This window comes from Macaca mulatta, chromosome 10 (genome assembly GCF_049350105.2).
Source record: "Macaca mulatta isolate MMU2019108-1 chromosome 10, T2T-MMU8v2.0, whole genome shotgun sequence".
NCBI classification, from domain to species: Eukaryota; Metazoa; Chordata; class Mammalia; order Primates; family Cercopithecidae; genus Macaca; species Macaca mulatta.
Window position 1 is genome coordinate 29,385,253 of NC_133415.1, and position 24,893 is coordinate 29,410,145.

At 49.2% G+C, this 24,893-nt stretch overlaps 1 protein-coding gene across 8 annotated transcripts in view; it reads right to left on the bottom strand.

The window, feature by feature from the left end:
- BCR (BCR activator of RhoGEF and GTPase) overlaps nt 1-24,893 on the bottom strand; it is a 136,985-nt gene that overhangs the window by 103,991 nt on the left and 8,101 nt on the right. The window contains exon 1 of one of the 8 annotated variants that reach the window (XM_077950567.1): nt 20,283-20,701. The exons of 6 other annotated variants lie outside the window; for them this stretch is intronic. In XM_077950567.1, the coding sequence (XP_077806693.1) occupies nt 20,283-20,394 (112 nt within the window). In that variant the 5' untranslated portion in view covers nt 20,395-20,701. Of the gene's footprint in view, nt 1-1,226; nt 1,320-20,282; nt 20,702-24,893 lie in introns of those variants that run through there. One more of the 8 variants, XM_077950572.1, reaches the window with a different exon arrangement.

Sequence of the window (24,893 nt, forward strand, 5' to 3'; positions counted from 1 at the left end):
CACATCTACTAACAGTGTGCCTTACCCTAGAGGGAATCTCAAAGTGAATGACATGCTCAGTGCACAGGCTGGGACCTGGCTCTATGTCCCTCCGGAATTTGAGCCCTTAGCCACTGTGCTTGACCATCCCTCAAGGGAACGACTCTCCAAATCTCTCAGCCCAGCCCCTGACTTCTGTGTAGAGCCTCACTCAGGGTCCCCAGGACTCAGGAGCACAAGTCAGCAACACTGCCCACAGCCTGGCTAGCACCTACCCTGGCAGGCAGAGACCTGGATGTACCCACCAAGGACAGCCAAGTTCAGGGCCACCAGTGTCTGTGGAGAGACAGCTGCAGCGGTCAGCCGCATCCTCTCCGGGAAGGCTTTCCTGAGAGCCAGACAAGCAAGGAGATAGGTGAATGAGCCCAAGGGTCAGAACAAAACTAGACAAGGGACGTTCTTGTGGCGTGTCCCCAGAAGCAGCACTCAGCGAGGAAGCCCCAAAGCCTCCCAAATTAGAGAGAATGCTCATCTGACTGCCAGTCCTTGTCCTTTTAGAGGCCAGCAGCCTCCCAGGAATTAAGTTAAAGCCGCCATCCCTCACATTGCCAAGTCCTCTGCAGACAAGACACTGATTTATGACCAAATAATTCATACTGTGGTCTGGGTAATATTCAGAACAGGGTGTGCAGCTTGCAGCTGCCACATCGCTTGCCCAGAGAGCAGGTGCATCTATGTTCCTCTTCAGAGAGGAAACAAACCAATGGACAGAGTCATAAACGCCCTCTCCATCAGAATTGGAGTGAGCAGCCCATGGAGGCTGTGTGTGTTGAGAGACAGCAACGCTCACGGGTACACACAATCCACGAGCCAAGTCGACACGCTCATTCCAAAAGGCCCCTATGTCTCCAGAGCAAGCACTGCACTTCTGCTGGAGATGCTGGTGGCCCTGCAACAGAGAAGGCCGCCCCAGGCCCCACAGAGTCCAGTGGGGGCTTACTCCAAGCCTTACTCCAGTGCTGGGATTTTCTGCACCTATGCAGCAACAACTCCATCAAGCTTCCCAGAAGCCAGTGTACTCCCTGCTAAGGCCCTGGGGTCCTGAGTAACGCGTGTCTCTATAGACTCCAAATACCACAGCAGTTCCTGGGGACACCTGTCACCAGTTTCAGATCCAAGGACTATGGACAGTGAAGGGATCCCACTTTGACCACAGCCCATCCTTCGGGGTCCCCTCCTGTACAAACCCAGTGTGTCTGCCAATCCTAACTGCAGCAAATCCTACCACAGCTCAGATTCTGGGCTGTAGGCGTCCATGTGGCTCGATGGCTTCTCTCCTCTCTCCAGCCCGCTTCCCAGGGTCTGGCCACTCCAGCAGCAAAGATAACAAAGAACCCAGCAACAGGAAGAGGAGAAGTTCATGGGAAAGCGGCAATCCCCTTGCAGAGGTCGGAGAGTACAGTTTCCTGTCCACATGCCACTTCTGGGGTCCAGACCCTTATGGGAGGCTGAGGGTAGGGCTGGCAGGAACCCGGTTATGGGGCAGGGGAGTCTTGCAGACAGCAGGGACGTTGGAAGAGGGAGGGGGTTTTGTTCTAGGGCACCCCGAAAGGAGCAGCCCCAAATCTGGAGGGAAGGGTCCAGGCTCAAGGAGGAACTGAGGACAAACAGAGTGAGAACAGTTCCACCAGCCCCTACCCCCGGAGGGTGAGATGTGGCCTGGAAGATAGGACTTCTATTAAGAAGCTCTAAGATAATCCCAGCACTCTGGGAGGCCAAGGCGGGTGGATCACCTGAGGTTAGGAGTTTGAGACCAGCCTGGACAACATGGTGAAACCCTATCTCTATTAAAAATACAAAAAAAAAATTAGCCAGGCGTGATGGTGGCTGCCTGTAATCCCCGGGACTTGGGAGGCTGAGGCAGGAGAATCCTTGAACCCGGGAGGTGGAGGTTGCAGTGAGATCGTACCACTGCACTCCAGGCTGGGCAATAGAGCGAGACTGTCTCAAAAAAAAAAAAAAGGCCAGGCGCAGTGGCTCATGCCTGTAATCCCAGCACTTTGGGAGGCCGCGATGGGCGGATCACGAGGTCAGAAGATCGAGACCATCCTGGCTAACACTGTGAAACCCCATCTCTACTAAAAATACAAAAAAGATTAGCCAGATGTAGTGGCGGGCGCCTGTAGTCCCAGCTACCTCGGGAGGCTGAGGCAGGAGAATGGTGTGAACCCAGAAAGGGGAGCTTGCAGTGAGCCGAGATCGCGCCACTGCACTCCAGCCTGGGCGACAGAGTGAGACTCTGTCTCAACAACAACAACAACAACAAAAAGAAGCTCTAAGAACTCTGTCACCAAAAGCCACATACCATGTGATCCCAGAAAAGACAAATCCATAGAGACAGAAAGCAGATTGGTGGTTGCCAGGACTAAGGGAAGGGGGTGGGGAGAGAGTGCTAATAAGTATAGCGTTTCTTTTGGGGGTGATGAAAATGATCTGTAATCAGACAGTGATGATGAGTGCACAACTCTGAGGTAACACTAACCACCACTGAATGGTTCACTTTAAATGGGTGAACTCTATGGTATGTATGTTACATCTGAATAAAGCTGTTAGTAGGATAGAAAGGGGAAGAACAGTACTGACCCATCTGTGGGATGAAACAATCCTCGGTAATAAAAAGGAATGTGTCATCGGTACACACAACTTACATGAATTTCAAATGCATTATCAAAGTGAAAGAAGCCAGAGCCGAAAAGTACTGTACGATTCTATTTCTATGACATTCAGAAAAGGCTAAACTGTAAGGAGAGAAAGCACATCAGTGGTGTCGTGGGCTTCAAGTGGGAGAAATGCCTACAAGGAACAAGGGGTAATGCAAGTTTCTGGGGTGATGGGCCTGCTGTGTATCTTGACGAAGGTAATCGTGACAGAACGCTGTCACACCTCACAGAACAGTATACCAAGAAGAATGACTTTCGTTGTCTGTAAATTACACTTGAATGCACAGACGCGCACATATACAACCATCAAATGACATCATGACATCTTTCAAGCCTTTAATTTTTTTTTTTTTTTCTTTTTGAGACAGGGTCTTACTCCGTCACCCAGGCTGGAGTGCAGTGGCACAATCATGGCTCGCCGCAACCTCGACCACCCAGGCTCAAGCGATCTTTCCACCTCAGTTTCTCGAGTGGCCAGGACTATGGGTCCATGCTACCATGCCCAGCTAAATTTTTAAATTTTTTTGTAGAGATGGGGTCTCACTTTGTTGCCCAGGCTGTTCTCAAATTCCTGGGCTCAAGCAATCCTCCCACCTCAGCCTCTCAGTAATACAGGTGTAAGCCACTGCGCCCAGCCTAAGTCTTTAAGATTTTTTAAAAAGAACAGATAATTCACAAGATATGTATTTTTGTTTTACCTTCAACCCAAAATTTCTTTTTCCTAGGGTAAAAATTAATATAATTGGAAATCTGTTGAAACAGGAAAGGAAGTTGGTTGAAAACCAAATAGCTGAAAGTGGGTGAGGGGCAAATAATGTAAAAAATCTGATATGAGAAAAATACCATTGAGTGGGGGCGCAGTGGTGCATGTTTGTAATCACAGTTACTCAGGAGGCTAAGGCAGGAGGATGGCCTGAGGCCAGGAGGTCGAGACCAGCCTGGACAGCACAGCAAGACCCCATCTCTAAATAAAATTTAAAAATAAATAAATTAGCAAACCAACCATGAAATTTGTACACCCATGTTCTGCCAACATTATTCACAATAGCCAAAAGGTGGAGGCAACCCAAGTGTCTATTGGCAGATAGATGGATAAACAAAATGTTTATCTACCAATGGAATATTATTCAGCTTTAAAAAGAAAAGAGATTCTTTTTTTTTTTTTTGAGAGGGAGTCTCACTCTATAGCCCAAGCTGGAGTGCAGTGGCATGATCTCGGCTCACTGCAATGTTCGCCTCTGGGGCTCAAGCAATTCTCCTGCCTCAGCCTCCCAAGTAGCTGGGATTAGAGACGTGTGCCACCACACCCGGTTAATTTTTTTGTATTTTTAGTAGAGACGGGGTTTCATCATGTTGCCCTGGGTGGTCTCGAACTGCTGACCTCAGGCGATCCATGCCTCGGCTTCCCAAAGTGCTGGGATTACAGGCGTGAGCCACCATGCTCGGCCAAAAGAAAGGAGATTCTAACGCATGCTACAACACTGATGAACCTTGAGGACATGACACTACGTGAAGTAAGCCAGGAACAAAAGACGAAGGCTGTATGAATCCACTCATATGAGGTACCTCGAGTAGTCAAATCCATACAGAAAATAGAAAAGTGGTTGCCGCACGGAGGGGAAATGGAAAGCCTGTATTTAATGAGTCCAGAAGCTTTTTTTGGTTTGTTTGTTTTAGATGGAGTCTCGCTCTATTGCCTAGGCTGGAGTGCAGTGGATCAATCTCAGTTCGCTGCAATCTCCGCCTCCCGGGTTCAAGCGATTCTCCCGCCTCAGCCTCCTGAGGAGCTGGGATTACAGGTGCCTGCTACTATGCCCGGCTAATTATTTTGCATTTTTAGTAGAGACGGGGTTTCACCATGTTGGCCAGACTGGTCTCGAACTCCTGACTTCAGGTGGTCCGCCCGCCTCGGCCTCCCAAAGTGCTGGGATTATAGGCCTGAGCCACCGTGCCTGGCTGAGTCCAGAGTTTTTGCTGTACAAGACAAAACCATTCAGAGATAGATGGAGATGGTTGCACAACATGAACATGCTTACCACCACAGAACTGTGTTATTTTTAGATGGTTAAGATGGTAAATGTTACATGTATTTTACCTCAATTTAAAAAAAAAAAAACAAACAAACATAAAATCAAATGAAAAACCCCAATGAGTATTTCTCAAAGTCCACCACCGTGCATGCTCTGGGCCTGGTGAGCGGGGGTCACAAACTTAAACCTGCAGCAGACAGAGCTTCAGTGTCACACAGACATGGCACAGGTGAAAGGGACAAGGCCTTTGAGGGGCAAGGGCTACTCTCCTGCACTGCCAGCTGGATGGGTTCCAGCCCAAGGTTCTCACCAACGCTAGACGGCCCAAATGTGGTTTCTGAACAGCTGCCCACACAGGCCTCGCAAGGTACCAACTGCAGTGTGAAGCTCTGCAAACACGATGCTCCAGCCTGTCTTGCACAGACACAAAACACCATTCTGTCTGGACAGATGCTCAGCAACAGGAGACCAGGAGCCAATGAGCCAAAGCAAAGGTGGGTACAGGTGGGCACACCTGCCTCAGCCAGAGCAGCCAGGGTCTGCTGTCCAGCTGTGTGTGTGGGGTGCATAGGCCATAAGGTGTCACAGGTACACTCGGGGTGTAGGGCACTGAGCAGGGTCTATGGCAGTCGCACACTCCACGCTCACTCCATCCTCCATGCAGAAGCCTTCTCTGGCCTCTGCGGGTCAACACCAGACCACCCCGCATCATCACCAGCTGGTCTCTCACCCCAACGCCATGTGCCAGCTACCCCAAGTGTCTGAGAAATCTGCAGCAGGCCAGGCTGTTATGCTCTTTCATTCTTTTGTGACTGTCCCTGCTTAGAAGACCTCTCCTCCTCCCCTACAATGGCTTAATATACCCCTTTTGTTTGTTTGTTTTGTTTTTTAGAGACAGGGTCTGGCTCTGTCGCCCAGGCTACAGTGCAGTGGTGTAATCATAGCTCAATGCAGCCTCAAACTCCTGGGCTCAAGTGATCCTCCCAACTCAGCCTCCAGAGTTGCTGGGACTACAAGTGTGCACCAAAACACCTGGCTAATTTTCAATTTTTTGTAAAGACAGGGTCTTGCTATGTTGTTTAGGCTGGTTTTGAACTCCTGGGCTCAAGCGACCCTCCCAACTCAGCCTCCCAAAGTACTGGGATTACAATATACTCCTTTTGAGTCCATTCAAGACCCAATTAATGGGCCATCCTCTCCATAATGTCTTCCTTCTGCTAACCCAGCAGAGTCAGTCACTTCTCAGTGGCTGGTTGGTACTCACTTCCATCCCAGCATCCCTTTATCAGTTGTTTTTAATATATGGCTATGGGTTCCTTGAGGTCAAGGACAAAGTCAAGGCCTAAGCATTGTGCTTGGACCCCAGTAGGTGTTACATCAACTTCAAATGAACAGATGAATGGTTGGAGGATGAATGGATGGTTGAATAGGTGATGAGTGAATGGAAGCATGTTTGGATGGATGAGTGAATAATGGATAGTTGAATGTTGAATGGATGTATGGTTGGCTGGATGTTAGACAGATGATGGATGGACGGATGGATGGAGGAATGGATGACAGGAATGAACAGATTTAGTTGGATAGATGAGGAATAAAGAACAGGTGAATGGATGGTTGGATGACTGTTGGTTGGATGGGTGGATAGATAAATAGATAAATATTTGGATCTTGGACTGATGAATAGATGGATGGATAGATGGATGGCCTGGATGAATGACGGAATGGCTCAAGCACTGCTACCCCTTTCTCAGGAACATCTGCTGCTAGGAAATAAGAGGAGCAAGTTTACTCATCTTGAGGCTTGAAAAGGTTTCTGGGTTTTAACACCCTGTTCTCTCAATGTGGAGGGGCTTTTTGGTAACTTTGATCAATAAATGACTATCTTCTTTTTTTTTTTTTTTGAGACGGAGTCTCACTCTGTCACCCAGGCTGGAGTGCAGTGGCCCAATCTCGGTTCACTGCAAGCTCCACCTCCTGGGTTCACGCCATTCTCCTGCCTCAGCCTCCCGAGTAGCTGGGATTACAGGCGCCCGCCACCACACCCAGCTAATTTTTTTTTGTATTTTTAGTAGAGACGTGGGTTCACTGAGTTAGCCAGGATGGTCTTGATCTCCTGACCTCGTGATCCGCCCACCTTGGTCTCCCAAAGTGCTGGGATTACAGGTGTGAGCCACCGCGCCTGGTCTATTTTCTTAACTTTTTATCCTGGAAAATTTCAAACAAATACAAAAGTAAGAAAGCACAGCATGATGAATGCCCATTACCCCATCATTTGGCTACAAGGATTATTAGCTCATGGCCAGCCTTGTTTCAGGGAATATTCATTCAGGCCTGGGAAGCAGCAGGAAACAGGAAAGAGAAAGGGGAGTTAGAAACCAAGTGACCATCTCTTATCCCACCTTTTCCACCTCCGACAACTTCCTTGAGGAAAGAATCCTCAGGGGGATTGGAAGACTGACCCTACCTGCCTCACAGGTTCTAGGAGAGCAGCTCCTGTGAGCTCCGGATGCCCACGCTCGGCTCTGTCATCGATTGCATCATCACCAGGCATTTGGAGGCAGCTCGTTGTGAAACGCAGGTTGGCAAACTGCAGCCCACAGGCCAAATCCAGCCCATTGCCACCTGTTTTCATGTGACCTAGGCCTTAAGAATGCTGTTTATAGTTTCACACACTTACATTCTAAAGGGTTATGTAAGTATCCACATAGTAGCCTCGATTTTGCCTTTCAGCCACAAAGGTAAAATTAGTTACTATCTGGTCATTCAAGGAACGTTCAGCCAATCCCAATACTGTAAAGTCAAAAAAAAAAAAAATCTTGGTTCAAACCCCGGCTCTGCTGCCTGAGCTTCTGATCCTTCCTAGGCGTTAGCTGTCTGAGTATCCCCTTGGCGAGCAGCAACCACCAGCTCCTTGCAGAAATACAGCAAGGCTTGGATCCTGGACAGTGAATGGGATCGCCTTACAAAGCACAAAGCCAAACCCAAATGCAAAGTTCCAGTAAAGGGAGGGATCCTTTCTCTCCTGCAAGTGTGCCAGAGAGGGAACACTGCAAGATCTGTGAGGAGGAGGGTCTCCAGGAGTCAAAGTGCACCTTGAGACAGGCCCACCAAGTGGAATATTCTGAAGGAAAGCGTGGCTTCCACTGAGGCATCTGTACCCCACAGGAGTGACAATGTTCACTGCCGGTGTTCTTCCTGTCCTTATGCCCTCCAGACTGACCAGCCCATCTCCAGCACCGGCCAGCTCAGTACCAAGACAGCCCCTACTCCAAATGGCACTAAGAATGCTTGGGAAAGACTAACAGGCTCTCCCTGCAGGAAGGATGCCTTGCCTTCCGATCCCAGGTGGCGCCTGCAAAAGGGTGGGAGGCTGTTGGGAACTGGTCTTCTGTAACAAAGGTAAATTATGGCCCCAAAGTACCTAATGTGCCCCTCACACTATAGCACAGAAACACGGGTGGCCACACACGCATGCCTGCTCATCTCAGTGCTGGCCTCAGCACATGCATTCCTGACCAAGCGGGGCTGTGCTCTGGCTGGCAAGACACCAGCTGGCACTACCAGGCCTCCTGCTGCCAACCACCTGCCTACACATCATCACCTCCGCCCTGGCAGACACCCCCATGCTGCCGTCTCCCCCATCCACGTGGGCAGGGCCTCCCGCCCCACGCTCTGCACTTTGGCAGGTTTCCCCAGGTGACACCTGCACGGCCTCTGAAATCCGTTCCAGTCCTGGTGGTGATCTATAGACTGGCCAGTGGGCAGTAAGGGAGGACAACAAATCAGCCAGCAAAGCAGTGTCCTGGTTCCCGTTAAGGGCACACACCGAGGCCACTCCACTCCAACCCATGTCACTGCAGGAAGCCAGACAAAACCAGGACCCTACAGGAAGGCTGCTTAGACATCCACCAAGAGGGATTTCCAAATAATTTGCTGGGAACTCAGAGCGACATGACTTAATTTTATCTAGAATCACAAAACTAACGGATCTTAAAGATGCTGCCATTCAGCTTCATCATTTTCAGACAGGAATTCAGAGGCCCAAGGAGTCTATGTGATTCACTGGAGTCAGAGTGGCGGCCAAGGGCACAGTTAAGATGGGCCACACAGAGCAAGAGAGGAGCAAGCGTGGGTCCCAGCTCCAGAATCCATGAGCTGGGATGGCTAAAACTGAACTGCTGGCTCCCAGTTGTGAGCACTGGAAAATAAGACGGAACACCCTCCACGGTGCGGGACGACTAGTCAGTGCTGAAGAAGGGGCCATTCCTCTCCTTTCCTCCCCAAACCCGTGATACCACGCTGCCCTCCCTCCAAACATGGCCTCGCCATTATCTGCTCTCCCTCCAGCCGAGACCATCCAAACCCACTGCCTGCACAGGGAGGTGTTTGTCCTCCCATCCCAGCCCAGCTTCTGCCAGCCAAGTACAGCCATGCAAGTCCCTCTCCCTTTGTAAAAACCCTTTCTACCATGGCCTTCTGCTTCCTTGGAGCTTCAATGAAAGCCAAGCAGGAACTCCATGAGCCACAATTAACTGGACAATGCTATCTGGCAGATCTAACTCATGATGCACAGAAGCTGCCAAAATGCTTTTCAGATTCAGTTACAAGCAGCCCACAACAGCAATACACTAGCAAACTTCACAACAGACAAGGGGACAGTAAGTTCTTTCCCTACCGAGAACCACAGCGCCGACAAAGAACTGAGTGTCACACAGCCAGTGGCCTCAGGAAACTTCTCGAATGAGAGTGGAGCAGTGTGACCCCAGCTCAGGGCTCCTCCCTATCAAGGCTGGGCTGTTTCGAGGGTCATCAAGGAATCGGGAATTACCATGGGGCCCAGTCTATCACAGACTCCTCTGACCCAAAGCAAACCTTAATCTCAGATTCTGCTTCTCTGGAATGAAAATCCCACATCACAATTTTGGATTTTTGGAGGGTAAGGCTCCATACAGCTCAGACTTTTTAGCACCTGATGTAACTGCTTCAGTACAATCCTGAGAACAGAAGTAGGGCAAGAAAAAAGTCAAAGAAGAGCAGGCAATTAACCATAAAGCCAAGGGCAAACTGGGGCAGGATTTCTGGAAGGTGACCTGGCAGCAGCCATCAAGGGTCTTAAGACCATCCACATCTCTGATCTGGTAAATCCAGTGACAGAGGCCCACCCTGTCATGGGCAGAAACTCATATAAAAAGGTATTAACTTGGCCAAGTATGGTGGCTCCCACCTGTAATCCCAGCACTTTAGGAGGCCAAAGCGGGCAGATCATTTGAGGCCAGGAGTTTAAGACCAGCCTGGGCAACATGGCAAGACCCTGTCTCTACAAAAAGAAAAAAACGACAGAACGAGTGTGGTGATGTGCACCTGTGGTTCCAGCCAGTCAGGAGGCTGAAGCGGGAGGACCACAAGAGGGCAAGGCTGCAGTGAACTCTTACTGCACCACTGCAGACGCAGAGCGAGATGGCATAGCGAGACCCGGTTTCAAAAACAAACAAAAACAAAAACCCACCAAAAAAAATTCACTGAATGTAACTAATGCCACTGAACTGTACATTTAAAAATGGTTAAAATGACCCAAGTGCCCATCAATGAATGATAGATTAAAATATATATATATACACAAATAATTGAATTATTATTCAAGCTGAATAATATGAAAATGAAAAGAAGGGATTCTGAAACACAGTAAAACACAGATGAACTTTGAGGACATTACGTGAAATAAGTCAGTCACAAAAAGACAAATACTGCATGATTCCACTTAAATGAGGTTTCTAGAGTTGTCAGATTCATAGAGACAGAAAGGAGAATGGTGGTTACAGGGACTGGGGGAGTGGGGAAGGAGCACTGTTGTTTAATGGGTAGAAATGAGTAGAGTTTCAGTTTTGCAAGGTGGAAAGAGTTCTGGAGATGGATGGCAGTGATGGGTGAATGACAGGAATGTACTTAACACCATTCAGCTGTGTGGCTAAAAATGGTAAATTTTATGTTACATTATTTTACCATAATTTTAATTTTTAGTGGTTAAAATGTCAAATTTATATATTTTACACAATTTAAAAAAATTAATAATGTAATATACCAAAAACCAGTAAATTGGCTGCTTTAAAGGGTTGAATTGTATGGTACATGAATTACCTCAGTGAAGCTGTTTAAAAAAAAGAGAGAGAAGTTCGCTGAAACATTATACTAACCAGCTGCATACAGAATCACTCGAAATGTCCAACAAAAATTCATTAAAATTAGATAAATTAAACCATAACTCCATTACAAAGTAATAATATGGCCCCTAAAAATAATATTTACACAAGATTTACTAATACATGGAAATGTTCACATTAACTAACAAAGGCTGGACACCCAACTACACAGCAACATCTTAACTATATATAAAAAAAGTATACATAATTATCTCAAAAGTTGGCAAGAAAATTAAACCTTCCTTCATACTGCACAGAAACCTTCTCCATGAAGAGATCTGCTCCCCTCTTGAGATGCCAGCCTTTCAAAACCTGCAGCCAGTGTTCACGGACTCCCAGAAACAGAAGGGTCCGAACCCTGAGGGCTAGAGTCAAGTCACCCAGGGAACTTTTCAAAAAACCCAGACTCACTGGGAAGAGAAAAGCAAACAGTTGTGTGTGAACTGCCTATGAACAGGGTAGGCTCTAGAAGGGGCAATCCAGCAAGGAAATGGGGACTTAGTCCTAGAACTGCCAGGAGGTAAGCACTGCCAACGCCCCAGGTGAGCTTGGGAGAGGACCCCAAGCCCCAGCGGGGAATGCAGCCCTGGCAAACACTTCAACTGCAGCCTGAGGAGACCTCGAGCAGAGGAGCCAGCTCTGCTGTGCCCAGAAACTGTGACATCAAAAAACAAACTCATTAATCAGACCAGCTGCGCACATGTGTGTGACTTTTTAATTACATGGGCAGGCAGAGTAGGGACCTACTGCCCTTGGCCTCTGCCAGGCTAAATGTTCCACTTCCTGTAACCACTTTGTTCCTTGGGCTTGGGCTTAGCAGCACCAAGCACTAGGAGACTACGGCCTCTCAGGCCTGGATACGTCCACCAGCACCAGGCAAGACTTGGGCTCCTAATGCCATGTATCAGCCTGCTGACTGGCAGAAGTCCTGGTGAAGTGAAAACATCCCCAACCTTTTTCCAAATGAACAGCCCAGCCCAGCCTTTGAAAAGCCCCCTTGGCCAGGCATGGTGGCTCATGCCCAGAGTCCCAGCACTTTGGGAGGCCGAGGTGGGTGGATCGCTTGAGCCCAGGAGTTTGAGACTGGCATGGGCAACGTGAAGACAGCTCATCTCTACAAAAAAATACAAAAATTAGCTGGGCATGGTGGTGTGTGCCTGTAGTCCCAGCTAATTAGAAGGCTGAGGTGGGAGAATCGCCTGAGCCTGGAGAGGTCAAGGCTGTGTGGTGAGCTGTGATCGTACCACCGCACTCCAGCCTGGGTGACAGAGTGAGACCTTGCTTCAAAACTTTTTTTTAATTAAAAATAATTAAAAGTCCCCTTGTAGCCTGGGCAACATAGTGAAACCCTGTCTCTACAAAAAAATTAAAAATTAGCCAGGCATGGTGGTGCATGCCTGTAGTCCCGCTACTTGAGATGCTGAGATGAGAGGACTATTTGAGCCCAGGAGGTTGAGGCTGCAGTGAGTCGTGAGTGTGCCACTATACCAGCCTGGGCAACAGAGCAAGACCCTGTCTCTAAATAAATAAATAAAAAGCCCCCTTTGAGCTTCAAACCAAAACAGTTCTGAAAAAAGAGTAGCCAAGGACAGATCACCAGTCCTAAGCCACCAGCTCTGGGCCACCCTGGGTGTTTGAGCCCACACGGTGGCACCTACATATCTGAGTATGTTCCCTAGAAGGAAGTCCTGCTCCAGCCTTTGATGTCCAAGGTCTCGTCAGTGTCATGCCCCGTCATGCCGTCTTTTTTTTTTTTTTTTTGAGACAGAGTGTAGCTCTGTCACCCAGGCTGGAGTGCAGTGGCGCCATCTTGGCTCACTGCAAGCTCTGCCTCCCAGGTTTACCCATTCTCCTGCCTCAGCCTCTGGAGTGGCTGGGACTGCAGACCCCATCACCACGCCCAGCTAATTTTTTTTTGTATTTTTAGTGGAGACACGGTTTCACCGAGTTAGCCAGGATGGTCTCCTGACCTCCTGATCTACCCGCCTTGGCCTCCCAAAGTGCTGGGATTACAGGAGTGAGCCACCGCGCCTGGCCCTTTCTTGTCTTAAAATTCAATAAAGTGACCCTCCTCCCTTGGGAATGACTCCAATTAATTCACAGACTTGAGGGCAGAGAGAAAGGAGAGACAAAGAAGAAAACATCCATTTTCCCCTCTCCTTTCAGATCCATCCCCTGCACTCATGAGGGCAAAGGAGACAGGGCACCCCAGTCCTACCACCACCTTCCCCTGCATCCCAACAGCTGACTGCAATAGTCTCCACCCATGGAATTAGGAGGCAGACCCCTAGCTGGCTTTCTGGGGGCACAGCTGCCCCGCCCAAAGCAGCAGAGGCTTCCACAAGAAGCCCCAGGCTTCCTGAGGAATGAAAACAAAGCACCTCTCCCAGGCTGCCAGCCCATCCCCATCAGCCTTCCCAGACTTCCTTGCCAGAGTTTCTGGAACCTGAGACTATGGGCTTAGCAGGATAAATAAGCAACCGCGGGGCTCACAAGGGCCGGGGAAGCCAGGAGATGACACAGGCATGCCGGACCGAGTCTCCGATGCTTCCTCAGACATCCCTTTCTAGTGTCTTCCTGGCTCTTGCACAGAGAAGAGTCTGCTGGAGCAACTCACACCATCTGGCCACTGAAGAAATGCCACGGGAGAGGAAACCAGACTTATGGTAATAATCACAACCTGCATTTGTTAGGGCCAAATTCTTTTTTTTTTTTTTTTTTTTTTTTTGAGACGGAGTTTTGTTCTTGTCACCCAGGCTGGTGTGCAGTGGTGTGATCTTGGCTTACTCCAACCTCTGCGGGTTCAAGTGATTCTTTAGCCTCAGCCTCCTGAGTAGCTGGGATTACAGGTATGCACCACCACGTCCAGCTAATTTTTGTATTTGTAGTAGAGACGGGGTTTCGCCATGTTGGCCAGCCTGGTCTTGAACTCCTGATCTCAGGTGATCCACCAGCCTCAGCCTCCCAAAGTGCTGGGATTACAGGTGTGACCCACTGGGCCCAGTCCTGTTAGGGCCAAATTCTAACAGTACCTCACCAGCTGCTCCAGGAAACAAGGGCAGGCCCATGCGACTGCTCCTGGACAAGATGCATCCCTTGGGTGGGTTCCATGAGTTGGCCTGGTGCACAGCAGTCCTGGATCCCAGATCCTCACCCTGCTCCACAGCCCCACAAGGCCAGGCTCTGCCCCAGGCACCACCAGCATGGTGCCCGGCACCATGTTCCTCTTCACTTGCCCATGGCCACCAGCCATGGGGATCAGCCGCCATAGCCACCCTTTCGTTCCCCTTACCTGCGGTGGCCTCCCACCAGGAAAATGCCTTCAAAGCATAGCCACAGCACGTCAGGCCCATGGACTGGACCCCTGCAAAGCCACATCATCCCTGATAGCTGTTCAGTAGTAACCCAGTCACCTCTCTGTGGGGGCAACCAACCTTCCCATAGACCCACACACATCACTCACCTTTCTGGAGCCCCTACTTGGAAGAATCTCCCCCTGGGACTCTGGCCCACCAATTCCCTCCTCGGCACACAGACAAAGATGTGGCCCTGTCCCTGGAACAGAGCAGGCCAACGGTGGACACTCAGGGAGCACTCAAACCCCAATCCTGAATCCTCACTCCCCTCCTCCCCACTGCCAGAATGCTGGATACTGCGGTCCATATTTAGTGCTCTGGTCTCTCCTATACTCACTTGGAGCCTGGCTTCTGCCCTTCATCCCATAACCTCCTAACAGTCACTTCCTTTTAGCCTTTCTGCAACATAAACTCCCCCACTTCTTTCTCTCATGTGACCTCCCCTTGCATCTCATGGGACGCAAGGCCTGTGGGCCTGCTCCGGCCCTCCACTCCACACACCCTCTGCAACCCACTTTTGTCCTTCCTCTTCATTCCTGGCCTGGTCATCTCTCCTAAAGGCCCACCCTGAAACCCTCCAGCACAGCCCTCGCCATCCCCATGCTCACACAGCCTCCCCTTCTGTCACCCCCTCCCCAGAATTGGCTCATATTCCTTGTCCTCTCCATCCCTCCCCACTCCTCCCCACCTCCCCTCAAGACAACAGCTCTAGGTACCTGACTCCCACTGGACCACCACACACACTTCTGCTAAACCCACCTTCCCAACGCAAAGCTCCAAAGGCACCCCCTCTCCTGCTTAACAACCTTCAGTGGCTCCCTATTATCCTCAAAGAAAGCACAACACCCTCAGTCTGGCTTCTGAGACCCACAGAGGATGACCCCAACTCTCTTATCCACCCTCACCTTCCCTGTTGCCCACATTTTACATCAACTCTCCAACCAGAGCCTGCCACTTTCTGAGCATACAGTGTGCCCTCCACAGCCTCAGGTTCCACACCTGCAGATTCAAGCAACCTCAGAATGAAACTATTTGAAAAGAAATAACCAACAATAAAAATAATACAAATATAATAACAATACCGTGTAACAACTATTTACAAAGCATTTATATTATATTAGATACAGCCATACCTTGCTTAAAAGAGGATATGCTGAGAAATGTATCATTAGGCAATGTCGTCTTCATGCAAACATCATAGAGTGTACCTACGCAAACCTACATGACAGTCTACTACACACCTGGGCTACATGGTACAGCCTATTGCTCCCAGGCCACAAACCTGCACAGCATGGTACTGTACTGAATACCGTAAGCAATCGGGACACAGTGGTATTTGTTTCTAAACATATCAAAATGTAGAAAAGGTACAGTGAAAATACAGTATTATCATCTTACGGGACCACCGTCATTAACCAAAATGTCATTATGTGGTACATGACTGTATTATAAGTAATCTCAGGATGATTTAAAGTGTACAGGAAGATGTGTATAGGTTATATGCAAAAGCAAGCTTGCCATTTTACATAAGGACTGAAGCATCCAAGGATTCTGGGGTCCCCAAGGGCAGGGGTCCCCAACCCCTGGGCCATGAACTGGTATCAGTCTGTGGCCTGTTAGGAACTGGGCTGTGGCGCAGGAGGTGAGTGGTAGGCAGAGAGCGAAGTTTCATCTGTATTTACAGCAGTGAGATTGCTCCATTACTGCCTAAGCTCTACCTCCTGTCAGGTCGGCAGCAGCATTAGATTCTCGTAGGAGCAGAAGCCCTATTGTGGCCTACTTATGCGAGGGATCTAGGCTGTGTGGGCTCCTTATAAGAATCTAATACCTGATGATCTGAGCTGAAACAGTCTCATCCCGAAACCATCTTCTAACCCCTGGCCTGTGAAAAAACTGTCTTCCATGAAACTGGTCGCTGGTGTCAAAGAGGAGGCTGGAGACTGCTGCGCAAGGGAGTCCTGGAACCAATTTCCTGTGGATATTAAAGGACGACTGTACTGAACCCTTCTAGACCCCGACCTCTTGCCCACATTCCCTGCCTGGAACACCCTCCCCTCCACAACCTCTTCCCCTAAGAAGCAGGATAGATGTGAGGTTTCCCTTCCCACACAGCCCCTGGCCCTGATCCATCCACAGAGCCTCACCACCTGCCCTATGTTACCGTTATTTTAGGTGCCGGCTTGTCCTGGCTCCCACCCTGGCCTGCTGGCTCCTGGCACCTATTTAAGGACTGTATCTGAACCATCTTTTTATCTGCCTGCACATCTAGAGGGATGCTGGCACTGAACAAACCCCTCCTGAAGATCAGTGTTTTCCCATCAACTCTGCCACTTACGAAACACTGGAAGCTTAACACTACTGAACTGCACACTGAGAAGTGGCTGAGATGGTACATTTTATACTAAGTGTATTATACCACAATTTAAAAAAACACACACATTAAAAATGAGGGACAGAGAAGGGATTGTGGTGACTGCAGAAAGTGGCTGACTGGCACTGTCCTGTCTTTCCATTTTTGTGGAGATTTGAAGATGGCAATGTTTTTTTATTTTTTAAAATTTGTACCTATTATGAAAAAAGCAATGGTTTTTATTTTTATTTTTTTTATTTGTTTTTAATTTTGAGAGTTTCACTCTTGCTGCCCAGGCCGGAGCGCAATGGCACAATCTCGGCTCACTGCAACCTCCGCCTCCCGAGTTCAAGCGATTCTCCTGCCTCAGCCTCCAGAGTAGCTGGAATTACAGGCAACTGCCACAATGTCCGGCTAATTTTTTGTATCTTTAGTAGAGATGGAGTTTCACCATGTTGGCCAGGCTGATCTCGAACTCCTGACCTTAGGTGATCCATCCACCTTGGCCTCCCAAAGTGCTGGGATTACAGCTGTGAGCCACTGTGCCTGGCCGGTTTTTATTTTTTGAGATAGCCTCGCTCTGTCACCCAGGCTGGAGTGCAGTGGCAAGATCTCGGTTCACTGCAACCTCTGCCTCTCAGGTTCAAACAATTCTCCTGCCACAGCCTCCTCGAGTAGCTGGGATTACAGATGTGTACCAACATGCCCAGCTAATTTTTCTATTTTTGGTAGAGACGACATTTCACCACATTGCCCAGGCTGGTCTTGAACTCCTGACCTCAGGTGATCTGTCTGCCTCGGCCTCCCGAAGTGTTGGGATTACAGGCATGAGCCACCACTCCCGGCCAAAAAAAAAAAAGCAAGGTTTTTATGTGTATTTATTTATTTGCTTTTTAGAGATAGGGTCTTGCTTGTTCTGTCGCCCAGGCTGGATGGAGTGCAGTGGTGCAATCATAGTTTGCTCAAGCCCTGAATTCCTGGGCTCAAGCCATCCTACCACCTCAGCCCCTAGAATAGCTGAGATTACCGGCACATGCCACCATGCCCAGCTCACTTTTAAATTTTTTGTAGAGATGGGGTCTTGCTATATTGCCCAGGCTGGTCTCAAATTCCAGCACCTCAGCTTCCCAAGGTGCTGGAATTACAAGCATGAGCCACCACGCCCAGCCTGGCAACAATTTTCAAATCAAGAACATCTGAAAAGCAGGCTTCAGGTAACAATCCATGTTTCCAGAAACAAATGTGGAGATTTTATCCATGTTCCTAAGGGAGAAAGTGGAAAGCTTTTGGAAGTCAGAATTTATAAATGAGTTCCATTTATCACTCTAAGATTTGGGCAAAAATAAACAGTGCTTCTGCACACCCCCACAGAGGGAACAGGCTACGCCGAGCTTCCACTTAACTAGGGTGATTCACAAAATCAGAGCAGAACTCCAACCAGTCAGACGGCGGCTCTGAGCGCAGCACAACCACCTCCGTGCCTCAGGGACAGAGAACTGAACGTGGGCATTGCCAGCCCACCCTTTGCACCCTTGGGCTCACGCCAATGCATCACTTCACAAAACTGGGGAGGACTGTGGGACAAAGATGATCCTATCTACCCAGCTAAGGTAGAAGTCAAATGAGCCCTGGGGGTGACCTTGAGCCCTCCACCTAAAACCTCCCGACACTCAGCTAAGGGGGTTCTTGTCGCTCCTCCACAGGAACCCCTGTGAGAGAAGACATTCTGCAAAATGCAACAGGCTACACAAAGTACCATCTGCCCAGCTCCCTCAAGCACAGGGCAGCTCAGCCTCTTTGGGATTTGCTGCCCAGTCACCACCCAGACAAGGCAAGGAAAGGCCAGAAGGAAAAATCAAGGCGCTGGCAGATTCGATGTCTTCTGAGGGCCCGCTTCCTGCCTCATAGACGGCATTTTCTCACTGTGTCCTCATATGTGAGATGGTGTTAAGAGTCCCTCTGGGGTCTCTTTTAATAAGGGCATTAATCGCATTCACGCAGGCTCCACCCTCATGACCTAATCACCTTCTGAAGAGCCTACCTCCTAATTATACTGTCACCTCTGGGGTTAAGGTTTAAAAATAGGAGGCTGGGCATGGTGGCTCACACCTGTAATCCCAGTACTTTGGGAAGCCGAGGCAGGCAGATCACCTGAAGTCAGAAGTTTGAGGCCAGCCTGGCCAACATTGTGAAACCCTGTCTCTACTAAAAGTACAAAAAAATTAGCCAGTTGTGATGGTGTGTGCCTGTAGTCCCACCTACTCGGGAGGCTGAGGCACGAGAATTGCTTGAACCTGGGAGGTGGAAGGTTGTAGTGAGCCAAGATCTCACCACTGCACTCCAGCCTGGGCAACAGACAACACTGTCTCAAAAACAAACAAACAAGCAAAAAACAAAGGGGGAATTTGCAGGAGGATACAAACATGCAGTCCATCACATAACCTTTAAAATGTAAGAACTCCACTCGGCCCAGGGGGATTATGGGAGGAGAATGAGGGCCCTGGCACACCCCTGGGTCCCCCCGGAGCTCATACTGGTTATGCAGTGGCTGAGCCGAGTGAGTGAAATGTCCATACTAAATTATGCATTTCTCCTTAAAATTTTTTTGCTAAGTGGTGTTCAATCTACTGACATTAGATGCATGAACAGGAGACTCTATGAGACCAGACAGGAGGCCAGATGGTCTGCACCCGCTACTCCCATGAAGCCCCCAAGGGGAAGGGTAGTCCTCTCCAGCTGACGGAAGCCAAGGGAGAATTAAGTCGCTGTGTGAGGCCACACAGTGGCAAGTGCCAGGGCTCTGGGCAAGTTCAGATCTTTTCCCTTCAAAGCCTGCATTCTTTCCCCGCACTAAGTCAACATATGTTGCCTGTAGGCTGCTTCGAATGCTCATCAATACCTTGTCACGTGCAGAAAATCTCTCCCTACTCTACAAGCATACAAACTGACCCCAGTAGCACTTTAAACATGGAAGCATGTCAGGCCTTTAAAGTGAAGTGAATCTTCAAAAGCTCTTCTTGAGCCAACAGTGGCACTTGAGTCGAGGATCTCCTCGGGCTGCTCAATTTCTGGCGCTCTCTCTCTCTCTCTCTCTCTCTCTCTCTCTCTGTGGCTGCTGCACAAGGCCCCCCTCTCTTCTTCTGGGGTCCCCTTGGTTGTGTCCTGGCCTTGCCTGGAGATGGTTCCTTCCCAGTGCTCCCTGGTCACTCACCTGGCTCTCTGGGCCCTGCACCTGGCCCTGTGCACACACAGCCGGCTACCTCTGTGTATCTCCGCTGCATTTTCCCAGCCAGATCTCGTCCCTCTGCCCCTCCCAGAACCTGCACAACAGACCACTGTCAGCAGCAGGTCAGCATTCACAGCCCTTGACTGTTGGTGGGAAAAGCAGATGGATGGGCAGTGCCCTTCCAAAAGTTCTGTCTTCTGGGGCCCCCTGCCACACAACTTGCTAGAGAAGCCTTACCAAAGCGTCCCAGAAGGAGCTATCAAGAGCCGGGAAATCTCTACCTTGGAGATTTGCAAAATAAGAGAGGGGAAACATGTTCCTAGACGGCTGACGCCTTCAAGACCCAGACTAAAGGCTGGGCCAGATGATTTCTATCATGGCACTTAGGTTAATGAGGCTGTCTTCCCACCAGACCAAAGCTCACCTGCTGGAAGGCCTGCCTGACCATACTGAGTGCCATCTGTGCCCGGCACAGCAGGTGCCCAAAACCGGTTTGCTGAGCAACTGATCCAGGTCTCCTCCACCTCGGCAGTCATTCTGTGTCTGCTCTCCTGTGATTAACACAACCACTCAGTCTGAGGAGAGAGGCAGCGCCAGCCCCTCCACCAACCACTTGACCTTGGGCAGGTTACTCCAGGCCAGAGTGTTTGTCTCACACTCCCTCCGACTCAATCAGTGGAGGGAGTATAATTACAATAATCCTGCTCCAGCCACTTTACAAGAATCTTTCCAGGGCCCATGAAGCAGCCTCCATGAAAGTCATATTTACTACATCAGTGGGGTGTCTGGTCTTCCCACCCCAGCCCCAGGAAGGTGGGTCTGTGAATGTGCTGATTGCTCTGCCCAGGGGCACCGGCCACCATCCAGATCTACAGGCATTTTGCAAGGTCATGGCAGTGAGAGCTAGGATCCAAGACTGCTAATTAGCAGGCCCCAGTCTGAGGATTTGGGAAGCTCTCTAAGGGTGAGCCAGGGAGGGCCAATCATCAGCAAAGAAGGAAACAGAACCAGCGGGATAATCTCCAAAGCCAACAAGTTTCATTGCCGGGCCACCTGTGTCACTATGCCCCCGAAACCCACCACCACTTATTAGACGTGATAAAGTGGGGTTGGGCCAGAACAAGGGAAGGTCTGAGCAAATAAAAATCTCAGAGATGGCGCGTATCATTCCATCTTCAATCTGCAAACGCCCACGGGGCTCGAGGCACAGACCTCCGTGGGCTCAGGTGCATCGTCACATCAAACACCGTTAAAGGGTCAGAGTGTGGCCCATCCCGCAGGACACCACAGCAGGGCATACTCTGTGCTTGTCTTAAGGATCCTATCACCCTAAAGAAGGAAGCCAGACAGACAAAGGATTAACAGGAAACAGCTGCAAATATACCGTTAAAGAAAGATACACGGGGAAAACGCTTTGACTTTAGAAAGGTTTTGTTTGTTTGTTGTTATTATTTTAAAGACAAGGCCCTTGAAGATAAGCCTTTCCGTAAATCAATGAATAAAGCCAAGAAAGGATTTCCATGAAGACAGTGCCAGGCACATAGAAGATGCTCAATAAACACCTTTGAGAGATTGGATAGGGAGAGGTGGTTGCCTTGGTTTTTAATAAGAAAGGGAGATAGGCTCATGCCTGTAATCCCAGCACTTTGGGAGGCCGAGGTGGGCGGATCACGAGGTCAGGAGATCAAGACCATCCTGGCTAACACGGTGAAACCCTGTCTCTACTAAAGATACAAAAAAATTAGCCGGGCGTGGTGGCGGGCGCCTGTAGTCCCAGCTACTCAGGAGGCTAAGGCAGAAGAATGGGGTGAACCCGGGAGGTGGAGTTTGCAGTGAGCCGAAATTGTGTCACTGCACTCCAGCCTAGGCGACAGAGCAAGACTCCGTCTCAAAAAAAAAAAAGGCGGGTGGGGGGAGACATAAACCAAGATAAAGAGAAAAGAGATGGAAAAAGTTGTGTTAATAAATTCAGGCTGGGTGCAATAACTCACATCTATAATTATTCTCAGCACTTTGAGAGGCCGAGGCAGGAAGGATCGTTTCAGGCCAGGAGTTCAAGACCAGCCTGGGCAACAAAGCAACAAAGACCCTGTCTCAACAAAAATTAAAACTTAGCCAGGCATGGTGGCATGAGCCCGTAATCCCAGGTACTCAGGAGGCTGAGGAGAGAGGATCGCTTGAGCCCGAGAGTTTGAGGCTACAGTGAGCTATGATTGTGCCACTACACTCCAGCCTGGGCAACAGAGCAAGACCCTTTATCTATTAAAAAAAGTAATAAATTTTAAATTTAAAGAAAAAAATTAAAGAAGCTAAGGAAAGAACCTTAGCAATAATCTATTCCCACGCCTACTTTTGGATGTGGAGAGAGGGCAGCACATGAAGCTTTAGCATGCAGTTCTCCTGATGCCTGGCTCAGTGTCCTCTCGGCCCTGCTAGGTTGCCTAAAACCACATGACACTTGACTCACATTCCTCCTAACAGGTCTGAGGGAGCCAACACAAGCACGATCTCCCTCTGCCTGGCAGCCCTTTTCTCTGCTGCCCAGTAACGGACTAACCAAGTGTTACAAGCTAAGCCATGCCTCACCCACCGTATGTTGATGTTCTAACTCCCAGTACCTGGGAATGTGACTGTATTTGGAAATAGGGCCTTTCAATAACTAAGTTAAAGTGGGGGTCTTTACTGCCCACCTTAATCCAGTCTGACTGGTGTCCTTTTAAGAAGGGAAATTTCGGCCAGGTGCAGTGGCTCACGCCTGTAATTCCAGCACTTTTGGAGGCCGAGGAGGGCCGATCACCTGAGGTCAGAAGTTCGAGACCAGGCTGGCTAACATGGTGAAACCCTGTCTCTACCAAAAATACAAAAATTACCCAGGTGTGGTGGCAGGCACCTGTAATCCCAGCTACTTGGGAGGCCAAGGCAGGAGAATTGCTTGAACCTGGGAGGTGGAGGTTGCAGTGAGCCGAGACCGTGCCATTGCACTGCAGCCTGGGTGACAAGAGTGAAACTCTGTCTCAAAAAAAAAAAAAAAAGAAGGGAAATTTGGACACAGAGAGATGCCAGGGGTGTTCGTGCACAGAGAAAAGACCATGTGCAGAGGCAGCAAGATGATGGCACCTGCAAGCCAAAGAGAGCCCTCCAGGGAACCAGCCCTGCTGGCATCTTCATCTTGAACTTCTGGCGTCCAGAAGTGTGAGAAAAGAAATTTCTGTTATTTAAGCCACCAGTCTTGGTATCTTGTTATGGAACAGCCTTGGCAAACTAATATTCTGGGCCACTTCAAAGCTAAGGGTGTGAAGGCTCAGGGAAGATCGCCATTGCTAACGGATGTTTTCCGGAAGAGAACACCCCTGTGAAGGATCAGAGCTGGGAGTTAACTCAGTCTTAAGACTGAGAGTGCTAGGCCAGGCGCGGTGGTTCACGCCTGTAATCCCAGCACTCTGGGAGGCCAAGGCAGGTGGATCATGAGGTCAAGCGATCGAGACCATCCTGGTCAATACGGTGAAACCCCATCTCTACTAAAAATACAAAAAATTAGCCAGGTGTGGTGGCTCACACCTGTAATCCCACCTACTTGGGTGGCTGAGGCAGGAGAATCACTTGAACCTGGGAGGCGGAGGTTGCAATGAGCCGAGATCGCGCCATTGCACTCCAGCCTGGGCAAAAAAAGAGAGAAACTCCAAGAAAGAAAAAGAAAGACTGAGAGTGCTGCCCTGGGGAACTTCAAAGCCCTGCTTGAATGAAATCAGCCATGCACAGTTATATGAGGAATGTAGGAGAGGCAAAATCATGGAGACAGAGTAGAAACGGTGGCTTCCAGGAGCTAGGGATGAAGGGGAATGGGGAGTTAAAAGTCTGATGGATTATAAAGTTTCAGTTTGGGAAGATGAAAAAGTTTTAGAAATTGACAAGTGGTGATGGTTGCAAAACAATGTGATGTACTTAATGCCACTGAACTGTACACTTAAAAATGGAGAAAATGGTGCATTTTATACTATAAATTTTAGCCAGGCGCAGTGGTTCAGGCCTGTAATCCCAACACTTTGGGAGGTTGAGGCGGGGCGGATCACCTAAGGTCAGGAGTTCGAGACCAGCCTGGCCAACATGGTGAAACCCCGTCTCTACTAAAAATACAAAAATCAGCCAGCCGTGGTGGCACGCACCTGTAATCCCAGCTACTCAGGAGGCTATGGCAGAAGAATCACTTGAACCTGGGAGGCGGAGTCTGCAGTGAGCTGAGATTGTGCCACTGCACTCCAGCCTGGGTAACAGAGCAAGACTCTGTCTTGGAAAAACAAAAAATATATTAAAATTTTATAATAATAAAAACAGTAACGAACCTCTAACATGTTACATGGATACTGTATTTTAATTAAAATAACTACACTTTCAAAGGGGGAAAAAAACACCCTGTTTGAGCCACAACAGTTGTATTCTATCTAGCCAGGGTCAAGATATTCCCTGGGGTTCATAGTTAATTTAATTCCCCAACACCCCGAATCTTGATCCAAAAAGCAGCAGCCTCTGCCAAAACTCAGACCTCCTCTTTGGTAACCTGAGAAAGCTTCCAAGATGCCCATTCATTCACTCTAAACAGGGGACCCTCTCAAATCACAGGGGTGAGCTGCAGCCTGGGCCTCAGGCACTGCTGTGTCCTCTCTCAAGTGTGCTAAAGCTAAAGCACATAGCTCACCTGGGCTCTTTGTCCTGGTGAGGGCAGCAGTCACAAACACAAGCCCTCCTGGCCACAGGACTCCCAACCAAGGAAGGGAGGGGGCTATAAAGCTAGAAGCAACAAACTAAGCAAAAGGCACACTCCCCTGAACTCAGTCAAATCAACAGCACTCCCAGCGCCTTCTTTAGTGAAATGTTTCAGAATGCTCCATTCTGTTCCCAAAACAAGTCAGCCTTCCTGAACCAGAGAACGCTTGTAAAATTTGATCTAGACTCTGCTTCTGTGCTGTTGATGCCTTTAGCAGCCTCAGACTCCACCCAGATCTGCCCACTCTGTCTCCACCCATGGAGAGGAGCCTGT